The 20,598-nt window shown below is 42.2% G+C and overlaps 1 protein-coding gene across 3 annotated transcripts in view; it reads left to right on the forward strand.

Annotated features, from left to right (window-relative positions):
- Exoc6 (exocyst complex component 6) overlaps window positions 1–20,598 on the forward strand; it is a 144,496-nt gene that overhangs the window by 55,037 nt on the left and 68,861 nt on the right. For all 3 annotated transcript variants that reach the window (XM_087584679.1, NM_019277.2, XM_087584680.1), the window contains 5 exon segments: window positions 3,330–3,435; window positions 5,811–5,920; window positions 7,556–7,667; window positions 8,591–8,725; window positions 20,033–20,212. In XM_087584679.1, coding sequence (XP_087440805.1) covers window positions 3,330–3,435; window positions 5,811–5,920; window positions 7,556–7,667; window positions 8,591–8,725; window positions 20,033–20,212 — 643 coding nt within the window.

Consider the following 20,598-nt stretch of genomic DNA (forward strand, 5'->3'; position numbering starts at 1 on the left):
AATTATCATCAGTTTTTTATATCAAGTATTTGAAATATAGGTGATACATATGGCTAAGGTAGTGATCTATGATGTAATCCTATAATTTACTGTGATATCTTTATACATATAAAGTTGTATAGTATAAAGCATCCTAGAGCTGATGCATTTGAAGGTTCCTTCAGGGGTTTTTCTAACAATAACTGAATGTCTAAAGCTTCCTAGCAGGGTCAGTTCTCCACAAGAGGAGAACTGTGAAATATTTTTCTCACTAAGAAGTTAAAGTGTTTGTCAAATAGAGATAAAATAGATGTAAATAGAATAGAACAGACTTCACTGGGGCTGGAGCGATGGCTCATGATTAAGAGCACTGGTTGCTCTTCCAGAGGTCCTGAGTTCAATTCCCAGCTCCCACATGGTGGCTCACAACCATCTGTAATGGGGTCTGATGCCCTCTCTTAGTATGCATGAAGACACCTGCAGTATATTCAAATATGTAAAAAATAAATAAATCTTAAAAAAGAATAGATTTCATCGTTTATAGTAATTGTGGAGGAAAACAACATTTTAGCTATAATAAATAATTTCCAAATATACTTTAGTTTCTAACACCATCTTAAGTAATGCATTTTGCCTAAAATTTTAAGTAGTAGACTTGAGCTTTACTGATCCCTGCCGTTGTCTTCAGATGTCTTACAGTAGTAAACTGACACTGATAGTAAGGGGGAGAAGGGACCCAGTGCTGATAGTTTCCACGACAGAGTTTGTCATCTCACTGATATTGTCATATTTTATCTGTGTGAGCACCAGTGTTTTATTTACTTTATTTATTTTACTAAAGTATGAAAGTAATATATTTATGCAAATGCATTTAATATATAAGTATATTTATAGAGCACAGATTTTAATAAGTCCATGCATCATGAATGGCAAAACCAAACTAATAGGTCCCACATTTTTAAAAACATTTTATTTTATTGATATATTTTTTTGGATTATTGAAGGGAATAAAAGAACAAGAAAATATTGGCCATTTCATAGTGGTCGTAAGTTCAACAGCCATCCCCTGACTTCCTTCTCGTGTCAGGCCTCATGCTGAAGAGGAACTCTGTATTCCAGGAAGTGAGAAGCAGCACTTCACAGGAGAGCCCTGGGGAGTGTCAGCAGCATCCTGTCTTACTAGGGGGCTTCTCACGTCATTAAGCCTTTTCATTTGTTTATTTCTTTTGTCACCACGCAGTCAGTGCTTGGGGAGCATATTCACTCTCTGCAGTGCAGAATTTAAGTTTAAACTCTCTTGGCAGTCGAACATGGTGAACAGCTGTCATCCTACTGTGTGGGCGGCAGTTCTCACAACCTATGTCCCCTCTGTTAACCACCATCTACTTTCTGATTCTGTGAGTCTGGCTTTTTTCAGGTTCTGTAATAAGTGAAGTCATACAGTCTTCTAAGCCAGGCCTGTTTCATTTAGCATATCGTCCTCAAGGTTCTTCTGTGTTAGTGTAAATGATTGAACTTCTTCATTTTTAAGAAAGAATAAACAATTATGTACATAAAACATGTTTTCTTTATCCATCCATCCATCCATGTATCCATCCATCCATGTATCCATCCATCCATGTGTCCATCCATCCATGTATCCATCCATCCATGTATCCATCCATCTATCCATCCCTCCATCCCTCCATCCATCCATCCATCCATCCATCCATCCATGTATCCATCCATCCATGTATCCATCCATCCATCCATGTATCCATCCATCCATCCATCCATCCATCCATCCATCCATCCATCCAACAGAAGCTAAAGCTGGCTCCATATCATGCACACTGTAGCTATTGCAGACAGTGCTGCAGTGGACATGGGACACAGATACCTTGTCACTGTCCTAATCTCATCCTCTAGACAGATACACGGTGACAGGGCTGCTGGCTCACGTGGGCATTCTGGTTTTGGTTCTCTCCGTACCGTTGGTCCTCTACTTTCTTTTCTGTAATGGCAGTGTTTCCGTTTCCACCAATGGAGCACAAAGATAACCTTTCTCCATGTCCTTATCAACACGTACATCCCTTTCTTTTTCAAACCATAGCAGGTCTAATAGGCTTGAGATGATATCATGTTGTGTCTTAAATTCGCATATTTGTTGTGGTTGGTGATATTAACAGCCTCTCTCATATGCCCGTTCTTTTGCCATTTTGAGTGTCTTAGAAAATAGCTATTTAGGGCCCTGCTTGTTTTTAATCTTGCGATTTATTGTGTTGCTGTTGAGTTTTTGGCATTCCTTATTCTTTATGTTAATCCCTTATCAGACATATCAAATGCATACTAGGGAGTGACCTAATGGAGACACCTTTACCGAGGAGCCATTCACCAGCCAGTGTGGCTTTACACTCCTTGACACCTATGTTGTACCCCTCTTAGGCTTTATGACTCTTCTGGTCACATGGTTTCCTCCTGAAATCTCATTGCAGCATTCATAGCTTCTCAGTAAGACTTTCCATGAGAAGATCCCACTATCACTCTGATAGGTTCTTTACTCTCTGTGTAACCCACACCATCCTGAGTAAGGAGTTTTCCTTACAGGTCAGAGGTACTGCATGGGAGGTGTTAGTGAATGTCAGCAAATGGATGTGGTGTGGTGGCTGGTGCACCACTCTAACCCCAGGCCCAGGGGGACAGAGGCTGACGGAAAGTCAGTCGATGGGAAAGCAGTGACCTTGGACAGGACAGGTGGGTAGGGACAGCCCTGCAGAGCTGAGCAGGAGAAGTCATTTGTGTTTCACACACAAGTCAGAGAGCTGAGGTACTCATTTGTGATTGCACTGTTTGATCCTGTTGTCTCCAGGGAAGGTGAGGTGGTCACACAGTTATTTCAGACATGCTGGCATGATTCGATTTAAAACAGTCTGCATCCCTCCATTTTAAGGCCAGTGGCAGTCATATAGCCCTGTCTAACTGTAAGAGGTCTGCATAGGCAAACGCATGGTGACTAGGAAGTGACCTTTCCAGTTACAGTGCCTGAGACTGAGTAATAAGCACACTGTGTTGACGTCAATAACTTGAACTTCCTCAGATGTACTGTGTTGAGAGAGATCCTAGAAGGAAAGTAAAAACTGAGGTTCTTTCTGTAACACTAGAAATAGGACACAGGACTCGAGCAGTGAGGGATGAGACCTGTTTGATGCTGGATTTCAGGTTTCTGGATGAGTGGTTCCGATGTGACTTGCAGTTCCTAAAAGTACTGTAGGAGCTAGTTGGTTTTGTTTCTTAAGATCCTGTTCCACAGTAGTCTAATTCTACAGTTCTGGTGACACAATAATGCGATTCTGGTTTTTCTTGTTTAACAGGGACATTTTTGAAGAAGATAACTACAGCCCTATTCCTATTGGCAGTGAAGAAGAATATAAAATGGTCATCAGTAAATTCCCCTTCCAAGATCCGGACCTTGAAAAGGTACAAGCTAGCTTTTTACTTAAGGATTTAGAAAAAAATAAATTGGTATGTTTATTATCACACGAAAACCCATACTTTATAGAATTACTATATAAATTTAACATTGTAAGTTGAGAATGACTTTGTTGGGGGCAGCTTTTTAATGTCATTTGGAAAAAGTGATTGTGTTTTAACCTTTATAGATTATGTTTTTGTTACTACGACTGTTACTATTCAGATGAAGTAGGAGTTTTCTTGGGGATTTGAGGACAACTAGAAACTAGAAACAGTGTCCCAGTGGGAGGTGGGTCCCAGTGCAGTAATACTGTGTGCACTCCAGAGCGGGTGAATTAGATGCCGAGTAGACTGTAGTAATGAGAGGACTGCCTTAGTCAGGGTTTCTATTGCAGTGATAAAACTCCATGATCATAATTCACTTATACGTCTTCTTCAGAGTCCATCACTGAAGGAGGTCAGTGCAGGAAGGAGCTGTTGTAGATTTCATGGAGAAGAAAGAATATGCAGTTCAGAGTCAAAATGACACATGTAAGCCACATGAAAACACGTGAGTGCACATGTGCATGCATACATGGACAGGAACATGCACAGTCACACATACCCATTATCTCTGAGTAGGATCAGGACTCAAAGGAGAACACTATAGTTTGCAGCAGCAGTGGAAGGTGAGGGTTGACACCTGAGGTTGTCCTTTGACCTTCACATTTGCCCTGTAGAGTGCATTGTCCTCTTCTGCAAACATGCACATATGTCTCACATACATACAAACTCTAAAAAAGTATCATATTTTATATAACAATCCCTTTTTCACATTTTATTTTTCTCTTATTTTTCGTTGTTTTTCCAGCTCTTTGTGATTTATCAGGGCAAAGCTATACATAATAGCAATAATCAAAGAATGGCTGAGTATGAGAAGGGGAGCAGGTAGAGAAATTTAAGGAAAGCCAGGGCTGGGCAGGAGGGAGGCGAGAGCATCTCGGAATCAGGAGAAGCTGGACCAGGTCTTCAAAGAAGCCTGGTGCTGTGAAGAGTGGGAGCACCACCGACCTAACTGGGGCCTGGTGTGGTCTAGTGGGGTACTCAGACCCGGGGACGGTGCTGTAATATGATGATAGAAGTGTATATTAGGTCTCCTAAAGCAGAAGATGTGGGGTGCTTTGGGGTTAAAATTTTGGAGGAATTTTCCTATTTGGAGATTGAGAACTTTCTAGTGAATATTGGCCGATGAAATAGTTTAGAAGTAAATCATTGCTTCATAGTTTGTTGGTAAAGTGATCAGAAAATTTCTGTAAAATATATTCTGAAATTTGGGATAAACTGGATGTCATCTTACTTGGAGTTACACCTTTAATGAAACTTAAAGGAATCTTACCAGGGAAATGGCTCAGTAGGTAAAAGTGTTTACTGCACAGACATGAGGATCTGAATTCGGACCGCCTCCCTGCACACACACACAAGTCAAATGAAGCCGTGTGGGCATATTACCCCTGTGCTGTTGTGGTGCAGAGACAGGAGCATTGTGGGCTTCCAGCCTTGCTCCAGATTCAGTAAGAGAGCCTTTCTCAAGGGCTCTAGAGGGTTATGGCAGGACACTTGGGGCTCTCCTCTAGCCTCTGTGTGAACAGACATGGCCGCATACATACTCTGCATACACCACACGCTCGCACTCTACATCATACACACATATACATATATCAAAGCAGAATGACACAAAGCCCCCTGAGTCAGGAAACTGGCCTCTTCTTTTCCTGGCCACCCTGGCTCTTACAAATAGAAAGAAGCAGACAGGTTGCCTACATAGTTTGTGTATTAGCAGAACACAGAGAGTGTAGCCATGTGCAGCCTGTGCTTGACAGAGTCTCCACTGCGATCTAAGCAGACGATTAAATGGCTGTGGGTTTTCTGTTTGTTTGTTGAGGCAGGGTTTCTCTGTATAGCCCTGGCTATCCTGGAACTCGCTCTGTAGACCAAGCGGGAGTGCTGGGATTAAAGGTGTGCACCACCACCTCCTGTCAATGGCTGTGTTTTTAAAAAGATTCTGGATTTGTCTAAAATTAAACATAGGCTAGACTTGGCAGCACATGCCTGTAATCATAGCCCTTAGGAAGCAAAAATCAGGAGGACCACAGGTTTGAGACCAGGTAGGCTACCTAGTGAAATCCTATCTCAAAACTGCTACCTACCACCTAACTAAACGGATGAAAGTGAAAAAGTAAAACGTATAAAAATGATGTAGAAATAGAACCATAGAGTTCTCATACAGTTATTCACATTCACTTGTAAAATCATCTTACATTTTTTAACCTTTATAAGAGACTAGAATGTTGTTTTCTAAAAAGACAAATCTCAAATGCAGTATCAACTTTCTCTCTTTACAGCAATCCTTCCCAAAGAAGTTTCCCATGTCCCAGTCAGTGCCTCTTATTTATATTCAAGTTAAAGAATTTATTTATGCCAGTCTTAAATTCTCAGAGTCACTACACCGAAGGTAAGCTTACTCACATGAAATCTGCTTTTTAGGAGACATTGACACTTTATTTCTAGACCCTGACCCTTCAGTGGACTGTCGTGGACTGTCGTCTCACTGGAGTCGGGCTAACTATGTCTCGTCTTTAACTTCTGGTTAAATTAGTGTTGAGACTCGTATGCTCGTATGCTATATATGATTTGGTTCTTTTTTTTTTTTTTTTCGGAGCTGGGGACCAAACCCAGGGCCTTGCGCTTCCTAGGCAAGCGCTCTAACCACTGAGCTAAATCCCTAACCCCGCTATATATGATTTGATAGGAAGGGTCTTCGCCCCAGCGTCTAGATTTAACAGTAATAAATATTTCGCCATATATTCTTTCCCTATTTATTATTGTTAGTGGTATTTTATCCCGTGGCTAAGGATGTTTTGCCTACACGTATGTCTTTGCATTATGTGTGTGCCTGGTGCCTATGAAGTCCAGAAGAGGACACTGGGTCCCGTGGAGCTAGAGTTAATGCAGCTGTGAGCCACCATGTGGGTGCTGGGAATTGAACTTGAGTCCCCTGGAAGAGCAAACATTGATCTTGACCACTGACCCATCGCCTTGGCACCTTTGTCCATTATGTTTTATTAAGACATTCGAAAGAAAATTTCAGAAGTCATGACCTTTAACCTTAACTGTGCAGCACTCACTCCACACTGTGCTCCACACGGTGCTACCAGTTACTTAAAACCACAGCGCTAAGTCTGAAACATTAATGGCTTTAATATTGTGTGCCTTGGTAATTTGAATGTTTTTACAAATACTTATGTCTAAGCTAAATGTTGGTTCTTTTTTTTTTTTTTTTTTGAGCTGGGGACCGAACCCAGGGCTTTGCGCTTCCTAGGTAAGCGCTCTACCACTGAGCTAAATCCCCAGCCCCTAAATGTTGGTTCTTAAAATACAGAAATTCACATTCAATTAACATACTGTTAAATTTGGAGAAAGTATAGAAATTTAACGTTTCGGAATGACCTTTATATGAAGGCTGTTAACATTTTACCGTTGTTTAAGGCAGGAGTTCTAATGGGGTAATTTTGGTTTTCTTTGCTGCCCACTGTCCCCTACAATTGGCAGTGCCTAGAGACTTGGTTATCCCAGCTGTGGGTAGGAGTTCTCCCTGGAATGAGCAGGTAAGGACCAGAGGTGCTGCAGAATGTAGCGCACAGCACATGCTCTGGCATTCATGTGGCATCATATGCCCAGGCAAGCACTTCACCCTGAGTGCACCCCTAGGCTGTCGCCTTATTTTAAAAGTGACTTTTAGCTATGACTGTGTATAAAGTACTTCACAAAGTGACTATTCCACAATGGAATTATAATAGTGCTTTGTATAATGAACCTCATTTTTTTTTGTCTCAATTGACTTGATAATTTAAATTGTCATAAGTGAACATTCTGTTTTATGGGAAATGATCCCCCTTAAAATGAAATTGAAGTTTGTAGCTTAATGAGTTACTGTCATTCATAAAGAATAAACCAGAGGGACACATGATTTATATATGATGTAAAAGATAGGACAGAAAATTACTTTAGTGAGATACATTACATTATAGAGAGTGTATGACTGATTTCACTCTTAGAAAGCTTTATCCATGTGGATGTTTGTTTTTAGCTCTACAGAAATAGACGATATGCTTAGGAAGTCAACAAATCTGCTGCTGACCAGGATTCTGAGTAGCTGCTTACTGAACCTCATTAGAAAACCTCACATAGGTTTGACAGAGGTAAGAAGAAATAATGACCCGATGTTTTGCTGTGAAAGAATTGGGGCTGGAGAGATGGCTCAGAGGTGGCACACACGGCTTTTGCAGGAGGCCTGGGTTAGACTTCAGCACACACACAGCAGCTCAGAACCATCTGTAGCCAGTTTCAGGGTATCTGATAACTCCTTCTGGCTTCTGTGGGCCCCAGGCACACTACATATGTCATGCACAGGCACACATGCAGAGAAAACACCCATACACATAAAATAACAAAAAATTATAAATTGCTGTAAAATATTCTGTAGAGTAGCTTTGCACTTACAGTTTATTAAGGTAAAAAGACTTTCAAAAAGTAAAAGCATCAATCCAAGAACTGAGAGAGAGGAGCTAGGGGGATGGCTGGATGGTTAAGAGCACTGCTGTCCTTGCAGAAGACCCGGTTCACTTCCAGGCACTGAAATGGCAGCTAACCATATCCGTAGCTCCAGATCCAGGTGATGTGACCCCCTTTTCTGGCCTAATGTGCACGGTGTACAAGCCTACATGCAAATAAGACACATATATTTTTAAAAAATCAAGAAACGTGAGGGAAAAGCTTCCCTGGGGCATAGTAGACAGCTGGAGGTTTGAAGGGCGTAGACCTCAGACTTCACAGACAGTTGGGATCCTCAATTTGTACTTGTTACGTGTATGAGACCCACAGTTGCCATGGAAGGTCATTTCAAAATAATTGGCTGTGGACTCATAAAATGTAAATATTTTTAAGACAACATAAATGCCCGCAAGCAGTATTTAGGGCAGAGTTTTGAAATCAGTTGTATCTCGTCTTGCTGGAATTATGCAGAAGTAACAGAGGCAGGCTGGAAGTAATGACGGAGTTTTTTAGAATCAGGCGGTCCTGTACCGGTGTGACCTGTATTTACTGTGGCTTCCATGTCTCGTAGCTGGTGCAAATTATCATAAACACAACACACCTGGAGCAGGCTTGCAAATACCTGGAGGACTTTATAACTAACATTACAAATATTTCTCAAGAAACCGTTCACACCACAAGACTTTATGGACTTTCTACTTTTAAGGTACGTAAGATCTAACCAAAACTTGTCATTCAATTATTATAGAAAACCTTTAAGAAATTGAAGATAAATTTTTATTATATTCTAAACATCGAGCATTAGAGATAATCATTGCCTATGATGACATCAGTTGTGAGTTCCTCCTGGCAGTTTAAGGATCTTGTTTAAAGTCTTGGTCTTATGTAATATAGTTTGTTCATGGTTTGACAACAAATGGCAGTGCTGTATTAGACTAACCGGATTTTCATTAGTGTTTCATTCATTTGATAATGGTACATGAGGATTTGGAAATTTAAAATGAAGTATGAGGTTTGCTTTGTGGTTCTGATCTGAAGAAAAATAAATGCGAGTTTTCCCTTTGTCTGGATGAAAGAGTTCTGTTTGAAGCCGGGGGTATGCTGAGTTTCGTCAGTTAAGGGTGTCTTGAGAGGAATACAAGATTAAGTAATTTCACATGGTTTTTATGACCCATTTTCTTACTCTATTAATCTTGAGCTGTAAATGAGACATTGGCTGTGGTACTTGCTTTCTGTGGCTGTGATAGGTCCCTGAGAACCAGTTAAAGCAGTAAAGGCTTATTTGGGGCTTATAGTTTGAATCCAAGGTTCCTTGGCTTCATTGTTTGGGCTTAAGATGAGGCCAGGCGTCATGGTGGTACCCACATGGTGGTGTAGAGTGGCTCACCCCGTGGCAGCTCAAATGCAGTTCTGTGCTCCCAGGCTTCCTCCTCCTTCCTCTTTTGTCCCTCTGAGTCCCAGGATGTTGAGGGTTCCACCCCATCTACACTCCGGGCAGTTCTTCCCCTGCTGTCCCATTGGCTGTTCCATGCCAGATGACATCATCAAGCATGAGCCCCTGAGCTCAGATCCCAGCACCCACAAGAAGCTGGAGATAGCAGTGTGTGTCTAATCCCGGCACTACTTCAGCGAGACAGACAACTCCTCAGAAGCGCTTGGGCCAGCCGGGCTGTCCTCTGAGACAAGGGACTGCTTTGTTGCTGGGAGCATCAGGCTCTGTGTCCCATGTCAGTGGAGGAACTCTGGGATTGCAGATGCATGCCGTGGCACCCACTCTGGGGACTGGAACTCAGGCCCTCCCTTGGCCTGGGACCAAATAGAGGCATCTTCCTAGCCTTTAAAATACACCATTTTGCTGGGTGTGGTGGCGCACACTTTTGGTCCCAGTAGTTGGGAGGCAGAGACAGAGGCAGGCAGATCTCTGAGTTCAAGGCCAGCCTGGTGTGCAGATGGAGTTCCTTTCAGGACAACCAGGACTACACAGAGAGACTGTGTCTTGAAAAAACAAAAAATTTAACTTATGGGACACAATGAAAGCTGTGCTAAGAGGAAAACTCATAGCGCTGAGTGCCTGCAGAAAGAAACAGGAAAGAGCATATGTCAGCAGCTTGACAGCACACCTAAAAGCTCTAGAACAAAAAGAAGCAAATACACCCAGGAGGAGTAGATGGCAGGAAATAATCAAACTCAGAGCTGAAGTCAACCAAGTAGAAACAAAAAGGACCATAGAAAGAATCAACAGAACCAAAAGTTGGTTCTTTGAGAAAATCGACAAGATAGATAAACCCTTAGCCAGACTAACGAGAGGACACAGAGAGTGTATCCAAATTAACAAAATCAGAAATGAAAAGGGAGACATAACTACAGATTCAGAGGAAATTCCAAAAATCATCAGATCTTACTATAAAAACCTATATTCAACAAAACTTGAAAATCTACAGGAAATGGACAATTTCCTAGACAGATACCAGGTACCGAAGTTAAATCAGGAACAGATAAACCAGTTAAACAATCCCATAACTCCTAAGGAAATAGAAGCAGTCATTAAAGGTCTCCCAACCAAAAAGAGCCCAGGTCCAGACGGGTTTAGTGCAGAATTCTATCAGACCTTCATAGAAGACCTCATACCAATATTATCCAAACTATTCCACAAATTTGAAACAGATGGAGCCCTACCGAATTCCTTCTATGAAGCCACAATTACTCTTATACCTAAACCACACAAAGACCCAACAAAGAAAGAGAACTTCAGACCAATTTCCCTTATGAATATCGACGCAAAAATACTCAATAAAATTCTGGCAAACCGAATCCAAGAGCACATCAAAACAATCATCCACCATGATCAAGTAGGCTTCATCCCAGGCATGCAGGGATGGTTTAATATACGGAAAACCATCAACGTGATCCATTATATAAACAAACTGAAAGAACAAAACCACACGATCATTTCATTAGATGCTGAGAAAGCATTTGACAAAATTCAACATCCCTTCATGATAAAAGTCCTGGAAAGAATAGGAATTCAAGGCCCACACCTAAACATAGTAAAAGCCATATACAGCAAACCAGTTGCTAACATTAAACTAAATGGAGAGAAACTTGAAGCAATCCCACTAAAATCAGGGACTAGACAAGGCTGCCCACTCTCTCCTGACTTATTCAATATAGTTCTTGAAGTTCTAGCCAGAGCAATCAGACAACAAAAGGAGGTCAAGGGGATACAGATCGGAAAAGAAGTCAAAATATCACTATTTGCAGATGATATGATAGTATATTTAAGTGATCCCAAAAGTTCCACCAGAGAACTACTAAAGCTGATAAACAACTTCAGCAAAGTGGCTGGGTATAAAATTAACTCAAATAAATCAGTAGCCTTCCTCTACACAAAAGAGAAACAAGCCGAGAAAGAAATTATGGAAATGACACCCTTCATAATAGACCCAAATAATATAAAGTACCTCGGTGTGACTTTAACCAAGCAAGTAAAAGATCTGTACAATAAGAACTTCAAGCCTCTGAAGAAAGAAATTGAAGAAGTCCTCAGAAGATGGAAAGATCTCCCATGCTCATGGATTGGCAGGATTAATATAGTAAAAATGGCCATTTTACCAAAAGCAATCTACAGATTCAATGCAATCCCCATCAAAATACCAATCCAATTCTTCAGAGAGTTAGACAGAACAATTTGCAAATTCATCTGGAATAACAAAAAACCCAGGATAGCTAAAACTATCCTCAACAATCAAAGGACTTCAGGGGGAATCAATATCCCTGAACTCAAGCAGTATTACAGAGCAATAGTGATAAAAACTGCATGGTATTGGTACAGAGACAGACAGATAGACCAATGGAACAGAATTGAAGACCCAGAAATGAACCCACACACCTATGGTCACTTGATTTTTGACAAAGGAGCCAAAACCATCAAATGGAAAAAAGATAGCATTTTCAGCAAATGGTGCTGGTTCAACTGGAGGTCAGCATGTAGAAGAATGCAGATCGATCCATGCTTATCACCCTGTACAAAGCTTAAGTCCAAGTGGATCAAGGACCTCCACATCAAACCAGATACACTCAAACTAATAGAAGAAAAACTAGGGAAGCATCTGGAACACATGGGCACTGGAAAAAATTTCCTGAACAAAACACCAATGGCTTATGCTCTAAGATCAAGAATCGACAAATGGGATCTCATAAAACTGCAAAGCTTCTGTAAGGCAAAGGACACTGTGGTTAGGACAAAACGGCAACCAACAGATTGGGAAAAGATCTTTACCAATCCTACAACAGATAGAGGTCTTATATCCAAAATATACAAAGAACTCAAGAAGTTAGACCGCAGGGAGACAAATAACCCTATTAGAAAATGGGGTTCAGAGCTAAACAAAGAATTCACAGCTGAGGAATGCTGAATGGCTGAGCAACACCTAAAGAAATGTTCAACATCTTTAGTCATAAGGGAAATGCAAATCAAAACAACCCTGAGATTTCACCTCACACCAGTGAGAATGGCTAAGATCAAAAACTCAGGTGACAGCAGATGCTGGCAAGGATCTGTAGAAAGAGGAACACTCCTCCATTGTTGGTGGGATTGCAGACTGGTACAACCATTCTGGAAATCAGTCTGGAGGTTCCTCAGAAAATTGAACATTGAACTGCCTGAGGAGCCAGCTATACCTCTCTTGGGCATATACCCAAAAGATGCCCCAACATATAAAAAAGACACGTGCTCCACTATGTTCATCGAAGCCTTATTTATAATAGCCAGAAGCTGGAAAGAACCCAGATGCCCTTCAACAGAGGAATGGATACAGAAAATGTGGTACATCTACACAATGGAATATTACTCAGCTATCAAAAACAATGACTTTATGAAATTCATAGGCAAATGGTCGGAACTGGAAAATATCATCCTGAGTGAGGTAACCCAATCACAGAAAAACACACATGGTATGCACTCATTGATAAGTGGTTATTAGCCCAAATGCTTGAATTACCCTAGATGCCTAGAACAAATGAAACTCAAGACGGATGATCAAAATGCGAATGCTTCACTCCTTCTTTAAAAGGGGAACAAGAATACCCTTGGCAGGGAAGAGAGAGGCAAAGATTAAAACAGAGACTGAAGGAACACCCATTCAGAGCCTGCCCCACATGTGGCCCACACATATACAGCCATCCAATTAGACAAGATAGATGAAGCAAAGAAGTGCAGGCCGACAGGAGCCGGATGTAGATCTCTCCCGAGAGACACAGCCAGAATACAGCAAACACAGAGGCGTATGCCAGCAGCAAACCACTGAATAGAGAATAGGACCCCCGTTGAAGGAATCAGAGAAAGAACTGGAAGAGCTTGAAGGGGCTCGAGACCCCATATGTACAACAATGCCAAGCAACCAGAGCTTCCAGGGACTAAGCCACTACCTAAAGACTATACATGGACTGACCCTGGACTCTGACTTCATAGGTAGCAATGAATATCCTAGTAAGAGCACCAGTGGAAGGAGAAGCCCTGGGTCCTGCTAAGACTGAGCCGCCAGTGAACTAGATTGTTGGGGGGAGGGCGGCAAGGGGGGGAGGATGGGGAGGGGAACATCCTTAAAGAAGGGGAGGGGGGAGGGGGATGTTTGCCCGGAAACCGGGAAAGGGAATAACACTCGAAATGTATATAAGAAATACTCAAGTTAATAAAAAAAAAAATCAAAAAAAAACCCAAAAAATTTAAAAATTTAAAAAAATTAAAAATAAAATGCAAGATTTTTCAGATGATTTACTGCATTGTTCAAAATGTTTTAGGTATTTGAGATTGGTCACTTTTTAATGATAAAGTTATACTAAACATAAGGAAAGGAGCAGTCTAATTTTTGTCTCCTTGACTGAACAGTAAAATGCATGCCTTTTAAGTTGGCTCCTCTCTGTGCCCATCCCATTGTCACATTCCTACTCTCACGACTGACATCGGAATCTATTGTTGTTTTCATCTATTTTCCCTCTGTTTTTAGCATCAGTTGACTAATTAATCAATTGACTAATTAATCAAGGCCCACTTCTAAAAAAGCAACAGAAAAATTACAGCGGTGGGAAACGTTTGTGCTCATTGTGACGGAAATGTCCAAGGATTGAGCAGATTTCAGCTGAGGTTGACATTGGCTGCCCGTGGGTGGGTGAGTGGGTGGGCAGTCGTCAAGGACCCAAGGTCTCTTCCTCTGTTAGCTGTGATCTGCACAAGTGTGGCTTCATCTCCAAACTCTACGTGGTGACCAAGTGTCCCTTCTAGGACCTCCCCTGCTAGTAGAGTGGCCCCCTAGCCGCAGCTCCAAACCCACACCCTGGCTGTCCCGAGGCTCTGCCGGTCACATGAGAATTACTAGTCAGCTAACCTCATCAGGATCCATCCTTGGAGCGAGCTCCAGGTCAGCCCTTCCCAACCGGTAGCTGTGGTTGGAGCCGGGATGATTTTAAAATCATACTTGGGGGCTTTTTAAAGAAGAACCAATAGAGAGTCCCAGCTCTTGACTAACAGTGTTTAGCTGGTACTGCTTAGTTTTCATTCAGAACATGTGTGCTTACAGTCCTGGAGTGCAGGAACTTGCGTGTGTTAGGCTGTTCCTCAGGGGGCTCTGCTTCACACCTTTGATTGCAAGGCACTGATAACGGTAGGAGAACACTTTCATACATTGAAAGATCAGCACATTATGCTAGATGTGTTTCTGCCCCTAGAGGGCACTGTTTCTTTAACAAGCAAAGGAGGAACTGTAAGCTGAATCTTTACATTCTATGAAGAGTATATAATGGTGTCATTTCATGCTGGGTCAGGGGCACATGTACTTCCCAGTGGTTTTGCTTGTCTGGATTATAAAATGCTGAGACCCTTGGTGCTTGGAGACGTCTGTCCGTTCAAATGTTGTCCTGTTCTTCTCTCCTCAGCAGTCAGGAGTTTTACTCAGAGCTCTTGGCTGGCTATTACACTCTGCGGAAGGCGTTAACAAACACCTTAAAATCTGTTTCCCCCTTCTTTTAAAAGAAGTTGTGAGAAAAGTTTGTTTCAGCGTAGACAGTGTAGGAGAAGCAGAGCTTCTCGACATCACCAGAGTTCTTGGCAGCAGCAGAGACAAAAGCAGTGAGTTTCTAACACTTTGCTTCGTTTTTGCTTAGTTCTTTCCCCAAACCAAAATGAAACAAGCAACCAGTGCAATCTTGACACCTTTTCTCTGAACACTAAGTCCAGAAAGCACGCGATGTTTTTATTTGAGACGAGGTCTGACTGTGTAGCCCTGGCAAGTCGCATCAGTGCCCCAGTGCCGGGATCAAAGGTATGCGTCACTGTGCTCAGTCCAGAAACCACACTTAATTCCGTCATTTGAATAAAATGCAAGTGATTTTATTGTCATATGTTTTTCACCTTCAGATTAAAACTTACTCTTTTTCTTCATAACCTCGGTATTTGGTTCTTTAATTTTTAGTTAATATTTTAATCATCCCATATTTAAAAATTTTCAAGATAATGTAAACTAATAACTTTTGTTTTATTGTTATAAAATTACAAGTTTTTTTAAAAAAAGAAACAGCATTCTTTTTAAAGCTAGATTTAAAGTAGACTCTTAAAAGAATGGCATTTTAAAAAAGATTTATTTATTTATTTATATGAGCACACTGTAGCTGTCTTCAGACACACCAGAAGAGGGCATCGGATCCCATTACAGATGGTTGGGAGCCACCATGTCTCTCATTGCTGGGATTTGAACTCAGGACCTCTGGAAGAGCAGTCACTGCTCTTAACCACTGAGCCATCTCTCCAGCCCCAGAATAGCATTTTTTTTTAAATAATAATTTTAGTTTTGAGGAGCCTCTTAGAACTGGATTTTACGGTTTTTTTTTCCCCCAATGTGGAAAGGTTCAATGAGAGAAGAAGAGTAGACGAGGGGAAACATAAAGGCCAGCCATGAGCACATGGAGGGAAGGGGGGAGGGGATGGGGAGAGAAGCAACAGAGGGGAAGAGGGCGTGAGAGCAGAGAAGAGAAGAGCAGATTTTAAGTTTTTGTAGATGAAGTTACTGCCCAGTGGCCGATCACTGATCACTGGTCTCTTCCAGTCAGGGGTAAGAGGAGAACATTGCTGCATAGCTTCCTTTCTCGTCTTGCCTGCATTAAGGGCAGCCAAAGAAAGCAAGGGCCTTGTGGGTAGGAGTTGAGTGTGCGTAGAGGGTGGGGTAGAAGACAGGAATAAAGTCTGAGGCCTTTGGGGGTGGGGAGTGGCAGGCTAGTGAGGTCCTGAGCGCTAAGCTCCAGGCCCTGCTCTGGCAGTGCCTCGCCTTATGGTTCTGGATTACTCTGTAAAGCATTCATCTGCTGATCCAGTCTGAAGGCATGGCAGAAGGGTCTGACTGTGAATACCAGGGCAAAATGCTCTGAGAAATTGACTTCCAGGTGGAATCGTTAAGGTGTAGTTCTGTGCTGTGGTGTAATTCTGTGAGTCACAAGCATAGGGCAGCCTATCTCTCCCTGGTGGAGCAAGGGAGGTTAAAGAGGGTGTGTGTGTGTTACTGTTATGGCTAATACATACTAAACAGGACTCCTCTGTCCAATCACTAATGCTCCGTTCCAGAATGTTATTTTGTAATTGTTCAATGTAAGTGATGTCAGTAAGTTAAGTTGTATAATTTGGAACACTTGATATTGTCTTTTATTAATTATCTTACACAGCATCACTACCCATTGAGTGATCTTGCTGTTCTTCAGGGATGGCACCTTTTTAAGTGACCATCAATTTCTCTGCCATTCTCTCTTGGAGCAGTGGAGGAACCATGGCATCTCTGGGCCTTGGCAGAATTGTGTTTGCTTACAGTAAGAGTCAAGAACACAGTGGCGAACCATAGAGTAAGACTTCTGTCAGGGCAGAAAAGCAGGAACCTCTACCCTCATCTCAGGCATGATGGCCGAGGGTCTTGTGCTGCTGTTACCAGCAGCGTGTGGGTGCAAGCCCCTGACCACAGGAGGGAGGGCTTGAGTTTGAGCCAGACTGGAGCACTTGGGCCCCTGAAAAGCAAGTGAGCACGGGTGTGGGGAGCCTGGTTCCACCATGCAGGCTTGTGGAGAGCTCCCCCATCTCAGATGCCAGGGACATGAGTGAAAGACTCCAGATGATGCTGACCTCCAGACGCGGGATCTTCTTCCATCCTTCAGGTCATCCCAGCGGAGCTCGACATTCTAGAGCAAGGTCATCCCTCTGTCCTTTGACCAAGGACACTGGGAACTTAGTAATATGCTCATGTTAAGCCACTAAGTTCCAAGGTACTGTGTTTCTCTGTAGTGCTTCACTGGGACAGCAGGTGACATCTCAGTGCTTCTTTTTATCACCGGGAGCCCTAGGTCTGTGAAGCTTTATCACCAGGAGCTCGAGGTCTGTGAAGCTTGGTTCTGGCCTACAGGGGTCTCTTAACTGTCTATGTCGTCTGTACTAATTTGTTTATATTTACTCTTTCTGTGGGTCTTTTCTTTTTAAAATTATTTTACTTATTTACATTCCAGCTATTGCCCCCTCCCAGTTCCTCCTCCTACAGTTCCTCATCCCATTCCTCCTCTCCCTGGCCTCTGAGAGGGTGCTCCTCCTCCCCCACCCTCCCCTGGGCATCCCCCTTCCCTGAGGCCTCAAGTGTCTCCAGGAGACTTCCACTGAGGCCAGACCAGGCAGTCCTCTGCTATATATGTGCCAGGGGACCAGCTGGCGTGTGCTGCCTAGTTGGTGGCTCAGTCTCTGGGAGCTCCCTGGGGTCCTGGTTAGTTGAGACTGATGGTCTTCCTATGGGGTCACCCTTCTCCTCAGCTCCTTCAATCCTTTCCCTCATTCAACCACAGGGGTCCCCGACTTCAGTCCAGTGGTTGGGTTTAAGTATCTGCTTCTGTCTCAGTCAGCTGCTGGTAGGGCTTCTCAGAGGACAGTCATGCGAGGCTCCTGTGTGTAAGCACACAATAGCATCAGTAACAGTGTCAGGCCTTGGTGCATGCCTCCCCCGCCACCCCCCATGAGCTGGATCAAGCTGGCCCTGTCACTGGGCAGCCTTTTCTTCAGTCTCTTCTCCATTTTCGTCTCTGCAGTTCTTTTAGACAGGAACAATTCTGGGTCAGAAATTTTTGACTGTGGGTTGGTAACCATATCCCTCCTTTTGGGGCCCTGTATCTACTGGAGGTGGACTCTTCAAGTTCCCTCTCCCCACCGTTGGGCTTTGGCTAAGGTCGGCCCCACTGAGTCCTGGGAGTCTCTTAGGTGCATGGGGCTGTTAGTGAAAAAGATCGACGGAAACTTTCTTCCCTAATGAAGCTTATGTTTTGTTTGTTGTTTGATTTTTTGGTCTTTAAGTTCATCTCTGTATTTTTAGGACATGGTATGTGGCCAGGCGTGGTTGGGTGGGGGCTCTGCAGGTTTGTGCAGGCCTAGGTGCTGTACAGTGTTCATCATTGATTTCTTTCTTCTGCTCCTGAGCCTTTCTAACGAGTCTTTCCCACCTCTGGATACATTTAGTAATTTGACTATTTATAGTTTCTACTTACTTAAATGTTTTCCTCGTTTTTTTGAACACAGTTTTAAGACTTCCTTTTGTTCTTTGAACACATTTTGAATAATTTATGTGAAGTTCTGTCTAGTAAGCCTAGTAACTGGGCTTCTTCAAGGATTCTTCTGAAGATCGCCTTTTCTTCCTGGGGGGGCATCTTTTTCTATCTATTGCATGTTTTTGTTGATAAGGAGACATTTAGAATGATGTAATGTGGCAGCATTGGACATCAGTATCTCACTCATCCTGGGTTTGTTGTTCTTCCCATTGCTACTTTATTGCCTTCAGATTTTTCTAGACTGCATTTGGAAGTCTGTTTTCTTTGTGTGGACATTGAAGTCCACTTGTTTAGTTTGATGGTCAGCTAATGATTAGACACAGATTTCCCTGAAAGCCTAGAATCATTAAACCCCTGTCTTTTGCAAGAGATTCTGTGTGATTGCTGGGGCATGCCTTAAATATGGAGACAAAAGTTAACAATTCTGCTTTAGCTCTCATTTCCTGCTTTAAGGTTAGTCATAAATAAGAGCTTAGACCCTCTCGGGCCTTTTCTGAAGGTGCACACTGGCCTAGATACACATATGGCCTTCCAGTTTCCCAGAAATACGTCAGAGGTTTTTCTGGTGTGCTGTGTTTGATTGCTTCTGTTTTGTTTTGTTTTGTTTTGTTTTGTTTTGTTTTGTTTTGTTTTGTTCAGACAGGATCTCATTATGCATCCTTGGATCTTACTATATGGACCAGGCTGGCAGAACTCACAGAGATCTGCCTCCTAAGTGCTGGGATTAAAACCCACCAAACCCAGCAAAGTTAGAGTTTTAAAAAGATGCCTCTGGGCATGTTGTTTTCCAGGATTTACCATTTCATTTGTGGTTAACCATTTAAGGGTCAGAACTGTAATCAACCACTGCAGGCATCCTCTCCATTTAAGAAAAATTGTCCAACCATTTTCACTACACTTGGAGAGAGGCCTCAGTGAGGTCAAATAAAGAGATCTCTGTAAATGTGGCTGGAGTTAATCTGCATACATTTACATCGTATTGTGTATTATCGATAATATAGAGATGACAAAGCATACAGGAGAATGTATATACGCTATAAGCAAATGCTATACCCTTATTTAAGGGACCCGGATTTAGTATGTGTAATGGGAGGAAGATTCTGGAGCCCGAACAAACCATCCTTACTTAAGTTGCTTTAGTCAGGGCATTTTATCAGAGCAGCAGGAAGGGAAACTGAGACAAGCCTCTTAAAGGCCAAAGGCCGTTAGTAAGATGGGAAGGGAAAGCAGTCGGGACAGCCGGTCAGGTCAGCTTTGCAGTGCATGAAATCGACACGTTTTCCGAATTTTGAATAAATGATTATAATGTTAAACCAATGAAAAACTTCTAGTAAATTTTAAAAGCTTAAGGACACTTGCTTCTGTAATTTTTTCTTACCGGTGGTGTTTTACTCTCTCTCAGGATGCACGACATGCAGCGGAAGGAGAAATATATACCAAACTCAATCAGAAGATTGATGAGTTTGTCCAGCTGGCCGACTACGACTGGACCATGGCTGAGTCGGATGGGAGAGCAAGTGGTTATTTAATGGATCTTATTAATTTTTTGAGAAGCATCTTTCAAGTATTTACCCACTTGCCTGTAAGTATAAAAAAATTCAAAAATTGTAAGTTTACTTTCTTTTTTTTTTTTTTTTTTTTTGGTTCTTTTTTTTGGAGCTGGGGACCGAACCCAGGGCCTTGCGCTTCCTAGGCAAGCGCTCTACCACTGAGCTAAATCCCCAACCCCGTAAGTTTACTTTCTAAAATACATTTTAGAATTTAATTTTTGGGTGCTTCCTTTTTTAAAACAGTCTTAATTTTCATATTTCTACTTATTATCAATGATTATAAATCATTGTAAATCATTCGATAAAGAACTAGTTGAAGTTGGTTGAGGTTTTAATTCATTGTATTTTTTGACTAAGATAACTAAAATTTTCTATTAAAAGCAGAACGGACCCCTGAGATTAACAGTGTAGATTTAAG

This window comes from Rattus norvegicus, chromosome 1 (genome assembly GCF_021556685.1).
Source record: "Rattus norvegicus strain SHRSP/BbbUtx chromosome 1, alternate assembly SHRSP_T2T, whole genome shotgun sequence".
Taxonomy (NCBI): Eukaryota; Metazoa; Chordata; class Mammalia; order Rodentia; family Muridae; genus Rattus; species Rattus norvegicus.